This window comes from Ascaphus truei, chromosome 10, assembly GCF_040206685.1.
Source record: "Ascaphus truei isolate aAscTru1 chromosome 10, aAscTru1.hap1, whole genome shotgun sequence".
Taxonomy (NCBI): Eukaryota; Metazoa; Chordata; class Amphibia; order Anura; family Ascaphidae; genus Ascaphus; species Ascaphus truei.
Genome location: NC_134492.1, coordinates 5,313,186 through 5,325,402, shown reverse-complemented (window position 1 = coordinate 5,325,402; position 12,217 = coordinate 5,313,186). Strand labels below are relative to the sequence as shown.

The 12,217-nt window shown below is 47.5% G+C and overlaps 1 protein-coding gene across 1 annotated transcript in view; it reads right to left on the bottom strand.

Annotated features, from left to right (window-relative positions):
* Window positions 1-12,211, bottom strand: part of SYDE2 (synapse defective Rho GTPase homolog 2) — a gene marked incomplete at its 5' end in the record, with an annotated part of 65,346 nt that extends 53,135 nt beyond the window's left edge. Inside the window, 3 exon segments of the mRNA XM_075615631.1 lie at window positions 9,967-9,999; window positions 10,002-11,157; window positions 12,158-12,211. Coding sequence (XP_075471746.1) covers window positions 9,967-9,999; window positions 10,002-11,157; window positions 12,158-12,211 — 1,243 coding nt within the window.
* Between the last annotated feature and the right edge of the window lie 6 nt (window positions 12,212-12,217).

The following is a 12,217-nucleotide window of genomic DNA, read 5'->3' as shown; positions in this document are numbered from 1 at the left end:
ATTCCCCGAGTGCTCTGCACAGCACTGAGAGAATTAAGGAACTTTCAATATATTTTGAGCTTCCAACACTCTTTGAAAATACCTTCCGTGTCATTGCACACAAATACCAGCACAAATTCCCAGCCAGCCCGCTAACCTTCATCACATTCTGTACATTAGACTCTGCACTTCTTCTTCTCCCTCACACCAAGATCATCTGCTGAATGTCAACACGCCAACATGCCAACGCCAACATGCCAACGCCAACATGCCAATGCCAACATGCCAACGCCAACATGCCATGCGGACAGGAACTCCGCTTCAATCAGAAACATGTCTCAGCGCTCTCCCAACAGAACGTGTAACCAATGTCCGTGAGAGTGCCGCGGTAACACCATGTTCATGTTCGGTGCTAGTGGACGAGCCTTCATTGGTCAGGGCGGTTACCTTCGCGGCGGGGACGGTGTATGTGCCCAACGCATGTTGGGAAAGGAGGGTGACAATTTCCAACGTAAAATGGAAAAGAAATACCCTGCGTGTGCAAGAAATGGTTCTCGCTGCAGGAATTTCTGTTGAAGAGACCAATATGCCAAAAGGTTACCAATGCCATCTTTAAGAGACACACAGAGCACATCCTTCAGCACTGGGACGGGGAACAAAGCAGGCATTTATGGGAGATCAGAGACGCCTGTGAATACTACATCTATTTCTGTACTTTGCACCAGGAGCGCTCGCTATAAAACGGTCAGAAGCCCAGTTCCACTCACTCACAAGTAACGTTCTCTGTGACTTAACCCTTTGGTTGCCCTTGAGACGTTGCCACTACATCATGGGATGTGGCCCTCCCAGGGTCCCAAGACATAATGCCATGCCAAAGTTCCTGCTCATTTTAGTAGGGGATATTGTGATCTATCAGTAAGTGGCACTGAAGGAGGAGGAATCAGCCCCCCCGCACTCAGGAGCTGCTGCCCCTCCCGCACTCAGGAGCTGCTGCCCCTCCCGCACTCAGGAGCTGCTGCCCCTCCCGCACTCAGGAGCTGCTGCCCCTCCCGCACTCAGGAGCTGCTGCCCCTCCCGCACTCAGCCCCTCCCACACTCAGGAGCTGCTGCCCCTCCCGCACTCAGGAGCTGCTGCCCCTCCCGCACTCAGGAGCTGCTGCCCCTCCCGCACTCAGGAGCTGCTGCCCCTCCCGCACTCAGGAGCTGCTGCCCCTCCCGCACTCAGGAGCTGCTGCCCCTCCCGCACTCAGCCCCTCCCACACTCAAGAGCTGCTGCCCCTCCCGCACTCAGGAGCTGCTGCCCCTCCCGCACTCAGCCCCTCCCACACTCAGGAGCTGCTGCCCCTCCCGCACTCAGGAGCTGCTGCCCCTCCCGCACTCAGGAGCTGCTGCCCCTCCCGCACTCAGGAGCTGCTGCCCCTCCCGCACTCAGGAGCTGCTGCCCCTCCCGCACTCAGGAGCTGCTGCCCCTCCCGCACTCAGGAGCTGCTGCCCCTCCCGCGCGCTGATTTTATTTTTTGGGAAGGTGGGGCAGATATGCCCCATCATGGCCCCCCCCTCCCGCTCTCCCCTACAGAACACCAATCGCGGCTGTAGTCTCTGCACGTGCCACCAGGTGCGCAAGCAGCCAGGAGGAGCGGCCCAGAGCCTTAGGCCCGGGCCATAGAGGGGGGGAGCCGTGCTGCACCGCGCTGACGCTGAGGCTCGCCTGCAGACGCTGTGCGATTCCATGCACATACAGGCGAGCCAGCGTCCGCGATCGGAGGTGGGGGGAGACTGAGGGAGGCGGGGCAGTGACGTCGCTGGGCCAATCGCCCGCGACGCACTGACGTCGACGTCACGGCGCCGACATCACGGCGCCGTGACGTTGACGCAGCCCCACTCTCATTGGAGGTTTTCAGCCGACAGCGAGCTGAAAAACAGCTTGGCGCTCGGCTGAAAACTCCAAAGCCTGAGCACGCCTGCGGACGCTCGCGTGAGCCCCCTCTCAAGGCATCCTCATTGAGGATGCAGGGGCTCAGCGCTGAGCGTCCGCACGCCTCAGCACGGCCTGTCCTTCTATGGACTCGGCCTTGGGAGGAAAGCGCTATATGTAATAAAGTTATTATTCAGTGAAAAAATAAAATTGTATCAAACTGCACCCTAAACCAACCTTACATAACATTGTATCAAACTGCACCCTAAACTAACCTTACAGAACATTGTATCAAACTGCACCCTAAACTAACCTTACAGAACATTACACTCAATATCAAAATGTTCTAGTATAAAAATAAACCATGATTAGAACTAGATCAGGACAGACGTTTTCTGTTTGCCCCAGAACAACTGTTTGTTCTGCTTATAACCCTCTGGGTGTGGAAGTAAATGTTCCACTGACCTCCTGCCTGAACCCCTGTGCTCCCCAATGCCTCGTGTTGGGACTGCCCTTTTGATGATTGTCATAAATCCTGGAGACCGAAGAAGAACCCAAACATTACAGCCCACGCCTCACAGAGCTGCGGCCACAAGACACCTTTTGGATTATTGACGTTATTGGCTGTGTTTATCAATGCCAGAAGGTGGCTAATGGAATAGCACGGGTTTGGAAATATGGCATTCTAGTGTCTAGGCCAGTGATTCCCAATGAGTGGTTTCCGAGCCTATAGTGGTAATGGCGAGTCCCAGGGGGCAGTATAGCAGGGTCCCGAACCTGTGTGGGGACTGTGCACTTAGTAAGGCTTCAAACTGCACCTTAGCGTGTGGGGGGGTGTATAGCTGTCACTTAGGCCCAGGACATAGTGCACTCAGCGTCGCTGAGCCGCGCTGAACAGATGCACAAAGCCACTGCATCTGTAATCAGCGCGGCTATAGTTTCTCCCTCCGCATGCTTGCTGATGCGTGCGGAGGCTGAGAAACTTCCCCAAGACAGGCAAGTTTGAAATTTGTCGCTCTGGGAAGCGGAGGAGCAGTCACGTGACCGCTCCCAACCAATGGGTCTGCAACCGGTCCGGCATTGTAACTACCAGACAAGACAGAGGCAGCATAGAGGTGTGTGTGTATGTGTGTGTGTGTATGTGTGTGTGTGTGTATGTGTCTGTGTGCGTGCCTGCGTGTATGTGTGTGTGCGTGTGTATGTGTGTGTGTGTGTGTGTGTGTGCATGTGTGTGTACGTGAATATATTTATCAAAGTTGCACAATGTTAATAAATAATTTATTCTCACAACATGTCTTTATTTTATGCACTGCGAGTGATAAATCTGTCTGTATGTCCTTACTCTGCACTGCGAGTGATAAATCTGTCTGTATGTCCTTACTCTGCACTGCGAGTGATAAATCGGTCTGTATGTCCTTACTCTGCACTGCGAGTGATAAATCTGTGTCTGTATGTCCTTACTCTGCACTGCGAGTGATAAATCTGTGTCTGTATGTCCTTATTCTGCACTGCGAGTGATAAATCTGTGTCTGTATGTCCTTACTCTGCACTGCGAGTGATAAATCTGTGTCTGTATGTCCTTACTCTGCACTGCGAGTGATAAATCTGTGTCTGTATGTCCTTACTCTGCACTGCGAGTGATAAATCTGTCTGTATGTCCTTACTCTGCACTGCGAGTGATAAATCTGTGTCTGTATGTCCTTACTCTGCACTGCGAGTGATAAATCTGTGTCTGTAGATGGCCCCCGGTCTCAGAGTTTGGCTGTTTGTCAGCTTTTCACGCCATACCTTCTCAGGCTACAGCAACCTGTTCCCACAACTGGTCCTTTACTAAGAGGGGAGCTCCAAGTGCTAGCTACATGAGGCGCTGCAGAGCACTTACAGGGGTGGCTGCATCGACACCGGGGCTCCGTAACGGGCAGCCCAGGCAAGGGAACAAGTCTTTCAATGCATCTAAAATGACATTGCAATAATACGTTTGTGGCCCTTCTGCTCCTAAATGTTTGCTGACCCCTTTGGAGAACTAGTTGGAGACCTGATCTGTGCTACCTAACGTCAGCACTTTCCCCTGCAGCTACAGGCAGATTCATTGATAAAGTGGGAATAAATTGATGTATCAAGGCAAATATCTTCATTTTCATCTTGCATCTCTGTAGCCAAGATGAGCCATGTGCATCGGCTTGTGATTTAGAGCAGGAGTCCTCAACGCTAGTCCTCAACACCCCCCCAAAACAGGTCAGGTTTTAAAAATAACTCCGCTTCAGCACAGGTGCCTCGGTCTTTGACTGCGCCACTGGTTGAGCTACCTGTACTGAAGCAGGGACATCCTGAAAACCTGACATGTTTGGGGGGGCGGGGGGACTGGAGTTCAGGACCCCTGAATCTATTTCCTCAGCCACTTGTACAATCCCTGCCTTCCTATATTAAGGATAGTGGAAACTTAATAAAGCAAATTCAAGGTCTCGAGTGGAAACAAAATGACATATGGGTATCCATGGACGTTACGTCCCTTTATATGGTTATTTTGCACCAACGAGGGATGGCAGCTGTTCAGCAATTCCTCCCGAAATCTGATTTATCACACTCACAAACCACATTTATTTTGGATTGTATTCACTATTTATTAACTCTCAATTCGTTCTTATTTGATGGGGTTTTCTATCTCCAAACATGTGGAACGGCAATGGGGAACAGTTTTGCACCCTCCTATGCCAACTTGTTCATGGGTTGGTGAGAGTCGCTCTACGCATTTGGAGATAGAAACATATATAGAGATCACATCGTTTTCTATAGGCGTTCCATAGACGACTTCTTATTTATTTGGGATGGTGATGTCACTTCATTTATGGCTTATATAGACTCTCTAAACACTAATGATTATTAGTTAAAATTCACCGTCACTTTAAATTATCATCATATACACTTTTTAGATCTTTTATATATAGGATACGCCTGTATTAGTTAACACTGATACTTTTCGAAAAGTGAATGCACGGAATATTTTCTTGAGTAAACAGCTGCCACCCCAAAACCCTATTGAAAGGCATCCCCAAAAGGCAGTTTATGCGCCTGAGGAATTGCTTGAGGGATGAAGACTTCCACAGACAATCCAAGGACATTTTAGCTTGGTTTCTATCTAGAGGATATGATGAGTCCGATCTCTATAAGTCTTATAGAGATGTCTGTGGAATGAACAGGTCAGACCTGTTTGAGAGAAGACCGAGGACCTCCCATGGCTCGGACACCCCACTGTATATTACACAATTTAGCACTCTAGCTAAACCAAATAAAGTCTATAGTTAAGAAGCACTGGGGTGTCCTGTCTACGGACCCTATCTTATTTATTTATAAAAATGTTTTACCAGGAAGTACCTTGAGACCTTATGTCCAGTCTGGCCCACAGATGGTCTTTAGAAAGGCCAAAACAGTAAAAGGGTATATGTCTCCCATCCTATTTCAAATCGGAGGTAAAATACCAACTACACTTCCCAAACGTTCCTATAGGTGCAATGTAAAGTATGTACCAAGATGAGACAGGCACCAACTTTCTCTTCCAACAATACGGGTAAAACCCATAGAATACATTCTTTCATCAACTGCAAATCCCAATGTATTGTCTACCTGCTTCAGTGCGGGTGTGAACAACAGTATGTGGGGAGAACAGTCAGACACTGAAAAGTCAGGATCGTGAAGCATGTTCGGCTCATAATGAAGAAATACCCCAACCATCCGGTGTCCAAACATGTCTCCAGTTATAGTAAAAGGAGTACAGATAATTTTAGTGTTATGGGAATTGAGCATGCCCCTTCCCCTCACGAGGAGGCGATAGGATTAAAACTCTCAACCAACGAGAAGCATATTGGATATACTCCCTCAAAATGAGAACCCCATTCAGTTTAAAGACCAATTGGGACCTTGGTCTTTTTTTTATGATTTTGTGATTTTCTTTTGACCCTCCCAGGTTATTTCTTTACCCTGTCTATGTATCTTACCCCTTTTTGTTTTTCGATTTTTTGCCCTTTCTTTCTTCCCTCTTTTTCCCCTTTCTCCCCCCCCCCCCTTTCCTTCCTCTCTTTTTGTTCCCCCTTTTTTTCCCTTCTCATCTTACTTTTCTTTCCATTGGGCTGACTTACTATGCATTACAATATCCACTGTGGGTGGAGTAGAATGTGATGTCTGGTTGAAGTTATATATGAATTTTGACTAATTTATTGATGTAGTGTTGGATGTCTCTGGTGAGAGACTTAATATTTGTTCTCTCATTTTGATCTCACTTATACATTAGATTTATGTAAGACGTTTAATCTATATAAGAGCTTAGCAAGTAAGTACAGGCATACCCCGGTTTAAGGACACTCACTTTAAGTACACTCACGAGTAAGTACATATCGCTCAATAGGAAAATGGCAGCTCACGCATGCGCCGGTCAGCACGTCCTGAACAGCAATACCGACTCCCTACCTGTACCGAAGCTGTACGCAAGCGGGGAGACTATAGAGCCTGTTACACATGCGTTATTTACATCAGTTGTGCACGTATATGACGATTGCAGTACAGTACATGCATCGATAAGTGGACAAAAGGTACTGCTTCACTTTAAGTACATTTTCGCTTTACATACATGCTCCGGTCCCATTGCGTACGTTAATGCGGGGTATGCCTGTATATACACGTTAAAAATGTTTTCCAATAAATAAACATTTTCTCTCCTATGTATGAAAAATCTTCCATTGGTGTGTATTCTGGACCCAGGCTCATATGTAGCATGTGAGTAAGTCCTTGTAACTTAACTCGTCCCCTTTTAAAGAACACAAAGTCCTTCTAATTTCTTCAACTTTATTGAGGGGAGTTAACAGAAATATAAAAGTTCTATATGTGGATTGTGCTAGCAGATATCTCTTGTCAGGAGAATAACCTATGAGAGGAAGGTGTCCTGCTATGGGAAGTGCTTCTCTGAGGGGAAGGTAAAAAGGATTTCCCTTCTGAGGGAGCAGTGGAAGAAGTGTCTACTCACTTTGGCTGCTTGTTGTAAAAGAGGGAGCACACTTTCCTGTCAGACAGGAACACTCAAAGGGGCATAACAATATGCAGATAAAGCAGGGGGAGAGGACTAAACCAATCTCAAACTGTGAGTATTGGTAGGTTGCCAGTGCAACCGAGTAGAGGCTGTGTAAAATGGGATTACTTGTAACAATAATGTTGCACTATACACAGCTCTGGCTGCTTCAGAGCAGAGAAAAACATGTAACTTTAGCTGGGGAGGGCTGGCTGCCTGAGAGCAGGAAAAATACAGAGAAATAAACACTCCTGTTCCAAGAGAGAGGAGAGAGAGGAAAGGGTTGAGAGAGAAGAGAGAGAGAGAGGTTTGAGAGAGAGAAGAGAGAGAGAGGGTTGAGAGAGAGAAAAAGAGAGAAAGATATATAAAATAGTATTTTTGATTTAATTTATCAAATATTGTTATATTCTATACATATGTATACACACGTGTGGTAGGAGAAAATTGTGCTATATATAAGAACCGATGGAGGGTGCGATTTATTCGTACTGTACCACCGCTCCACATATGGGATAACATGCATAAAATGTATATTGTTCATATTTATAATTTACTAGTCAGTAGGCTTTTCTACAAAGTGTAATTTTGTGTACTACTTTAGCATCCTATTTAGAATATCTCTGGTGTATACTCAGCACCGGGGGATTATATAGTACTTTTTACTAGCTCCCGTTTTCTTTAGAGGAAACTGTGGGGATTCATATAGTCCCAATTGGCTGCCATTGGTACAGTATATGACTTGTATATACTGTACTTGTTTCATTCTCTGGTTTGTTCCCTTTTTTTCTTTATATATTTTTTGTTTCAATGATGTCGTTACTTTGTCTCTCACATTGTAGTAGAGGAACCTCCGGTGGTCCCTCCCCCTTTGGGGGCGTGGCTTTTTTAACAACCAGTAGAGTGTGAGTATATTCACTCTGGATTAACCAATCACAGGATCGCTTGCCGGTTTAGTTGTACTACAATGTTTTACTGGCAAACACCTTGATAACGCGCTTATATAGCTTGAAACGCGTAGGCAGTGCGCATTTTATTCTTACTGTCCACGAGACGTGAAAATGCGATTTAATGGGGGTCACCTTGTGGATTTCTTGGCGGTAGTGCTCCGTTTATTACCTGCACTTTTGAATAGGAGTTACAAGTGGCACAGAATTTAATGAAACGTATCAGAAATGTCTCCGTCACTTTTATTTTATATTTGCACCCAAAACAATCTGCCGGATAGGTGGCGGCGAAAACTTCTCGTCAACAATTTGGGTCAAATGCGAGCAGAAAATTGCGCTATGCGCCAAACAAAAACGTCATTATACGGACCTAGACGGGTTTGAAAACACTGCATTTCTCCAATTCTGTCAATATATTTCTCGCGTATTATCGTTCCCAAAAACATGATTGCTAGTTTGTAAAATGTCACATCTACTTCCACTTAAGAACACACGACAGTTTCTCTCCCTGTTGGATTTATATGGTTTCACGCAGAGATGACGGAGAATCCTCTCCGTGCAGGAGCCAGATGCATTTAGAACGGTGCAAACGTATGAGCTGATTAAATTTAGAATATCGTAACATTTCTGTAACATCTTAACCATTTCAATGCTTTGTAGCACCTAGTACAGCAAAGGTGTTATTTGAGTATGAGTGCTAGTTTTTAGCAGAATGGAGCATTTTATACACCATTTCCCAAATTTAAATCAAGCCAGTACGCTTCCCCCCCCCCTCCTCCCTATCTGTTGTGAAACTTACAGTAATAGTATATATAAATAATGGAACGACTGCAAAATAAGGAAAACGTCCACTATTCTCAAAAAGGTTTTATTTACATTATGCCAAGAAAAGAAAAAAAAAAGTGTTGATATTCTTATAAATATAAGTACCTGTGTAGAATTCCCTTTTTCTTCCCTATATATAGTGACACATATTCCAACTAATTGCCCAGCGCTGAACAAATTGTTACTTGTACGAGTATAATTTGTCTCTTAATCTTAGTTAGGCCTTTGTAAACAATGTACGGCTCAAACTCCTAATTTAAAAAGTACGTACACCATTTACTTTAGGTATGAAATTGTGCCAAGCAGAAGAATACTTTATAAAGGAAACACACACACACAAATGTTTAAAGAACTCAGATGTAGGAACACAACAAATAGGGTATGCAACAATATTTTAGTCGGACGACAAAATACATTTTTATTTTTACTCTAGAAGGCTGTAAACATATAGGTGTAATATGTTAGGCAGCACTGAAAAGGTTAAATCATAATACAGTATGTCGCCGGCTCTTTATATGGTGCTCCCAGGCAGATGTAACAAAGGAATTTGCCATGTTTAGTCTGCTAGATGGAGGCCAGAATCATGTATGCAAATTGTCAAAACAATATGCACAAACTATTTGAAATACACAGAATGGACAGAGCATTTATAGAAGGAATATTACATTTTACTGGGAAAATTATGCAAATCCCTAGCTCTATTTTCCCCAATCTTAGGTCTTTTCAGTGTCCTAACCGTTTGTTTTTTGCATATGAACGGAAAGCTATTTTTTACAATGGGAATTGCTGTAAGAATGACTAATTACTGTTAAGCTGTGGTATCAATTCATATAATTCTATAACATGATGCAATGTACACAGCAGTGACGGGGTTAAGAAGATTGTGGGCATACAGCGGGACACAAGTGCACCAGGTGACATATTTAGATTTGCTGTTGCAGGACTAGAGTTATCCCAACACATCTTCCCAGTTCCCTGTATGCAAAATTACAGGTCAACACAGTCCTTCAGAAATACCCCCTGGCACAGAAGCAGAGGAGATATGTGGTCCATGCATCTATATTATAACGGATTCTTACTACATGCAACAAATGTACACAACTTAAAAGGAGCGCCACCACCAAGTCACCCATTAGTACAAATAAACTGGAAGGTTATTGGGCTTCTGTGCTTCCCAACAGCCCATGAAGAGAAGATCTGATGGACATATCCAGTCCTGGTGCTGGGCCCATGCCGGGCTCGCCTACCTGTCCGCTGGGGTCTTTGGCTCTCTCCAGGCACCTCAGTGATGCAGCTGAACTATTCTGGGGAAACTCAGATCTGCTGCTGTCTCTACGTCCGGACAACGGCCTGCAGATCCCGCCGGCTCTCTGGGAGGAGCCAATGATGCGTTCCTTCATTTCCAAAGATAACAAGCGTCCTTTGTACATCCATTTCTGCATTTTCTTGACAGTTAGCCCTGTCTGCCTTAGTGAGCCACACTGGTCCTCACTAATACCATTGGTGGCATCCCTGCAACTGATACTCATTGAACCACAACCATGTGGCCCTTCATTTGGGTAACCTGACTGATTCTCATTGCTACCCCCCGAGGTCCCCCAGCTGACTGCGTCTAAAATGGCCAGAGGGCTGGCATCTCCCTCACTGTCCATATCCCCATCTGCTTGGTGGCAAACAGAGCCCTGGCTGAGTTCCAGGTCACAATCAGAGGATGCCTGGCTTTTAAGGGTGCTATATTTGATGAAACTATCACTATGAGACCTTTGCAAGGACTCCAGGACGGGCATGGTGCAGATGGTATTCAAACTTTTGCTATAGGTCTGTATTCTGGTAACCTGCAAAGTCCTTAATGCATTCAGGGACACTAAATCACTATGAGACACTTGCTTTGGGCTTGTCTCATCTGAGGACCAAACATCACTCTCCATAGCTCGGACAGAGGACTGGGAATAAACACTATCCTGGGACTGAGAGCTGGATGGACATCTTTCTGCCTTAGAGACCACCTTGCCTGGAAAGTTCTCAAGAGGCAAGTCATGCATGGCGTGAATCAACAAGTAGTAAGCCTCGTGCAGCTGAGACCTCAACCTGTCAGTCTCCAGGTAGCTCTCCACACTGCCTTTCCTCTGCTGGCAGCCATACTCTGCAGACTGGGATGCAGCCATCCTGTGGATCTGTGGTATCCCTGGGCCTATCACATCGGGCCCTGAGATCAACAGGTTCTCATTATCATAGTAATCATCTTCTTCGCTGTCCTCTGAATGGTCTCCAATGGTCCCACAGAAAGGGTCACTGACCTGCCTGAAATGATCCAGGGAAGGTGTGGGGAGGTCAGTAGTGACAGCCCTGCTGGGTCCCCATATACCTGCGTAGCAGTGAACGGATTGAGGGGTTCCATCCTCTGTGCACGGCTCCTGGGCCTTGGTTGTCTCCGAGATCTGAGGGTACCTGAAGGTCAGTGAGCATGAAGGGGCTGGGGCACTGTGAGGGGGGATCCACTGCCCCTCAATCCCAGGGGGCCGAGCATATGGAGCACTTCCAGGGGGCTGTAACCTGGTCACACAATGGCTCGGAGACCCCCAGTAGAAGGAACCATGTTTGTCCCCCCAATAACTCCCACCACAGGACACAGGCTGTGGTCTTGAACAACACCCTGTTTGTCCCCCATGGTAAATGAAATCCAGGTTATTATTACTGGAATTCTGCCTGCTCTCCTCCCTACACCCCCCAGCAGTCTCATACACCCACCACCTGGGGACAGGGGCCGCAGGGCAGCGATTATTATTATTGTGGTTCTGGGTGCACCCCCCTCCTGTCTCAGTTCCCCTGCACCCAAATCCTGTCTCAGTTCCCCTGCACCCCAATCCTGTCTCAGTTCCCCTGCACCCCCCTCCTGTCTCAGCTCCCCTGCACCCCCCTCCTGTCTCAGCTCCCCTGCACCCCCCTCTTGTCTCAGCTCCCCTGCACCCCAATCCTGTCTCAGTTCCCCTGCACCCCCCTCCTGTCTCAGTTCCCCTGCACCCAAATCCTGTCTCAGTTCCCCTGCACCCCAATCCTGTCTCAGTTCCCCTGCACCCAAATCCTGTCTCAGTTCCCCTGCACCCCAATCCTGTCTCAGTTCCCCTGCACCCCCCTCCTGTCTCAGCTCCCCTGCACCCCCCTCCTGTCTCAGCTCCCCTGCACCCCCCTCCTATCTCAGCTCCCTTGCACCCCCCTCCTGTCTCCTCTCCCCTGCACCCCCCTCCTGTCCCAGACCTGCACCCCCCTCCTGTCCCAGACCTGCACCCCCCTCCTGTCTCAGACCTGCACCCCCCTCCTGTCTCCTCTCCCCTGCGCCCCCCTCCTGTCTCCTCTCCCCTGCGCCCCCCTCCTGCCTCCTCTCCCCTGCGCCCCCTCCTGCCTCCTCTCCCCTGCGCCCCCCGGCACCCCCCTCTTTACCTTCTCCGTTACACTGCGCTGCGAGTCCCCCCGCCGGCCCCTTCTTGGGTCTCTTCCCCC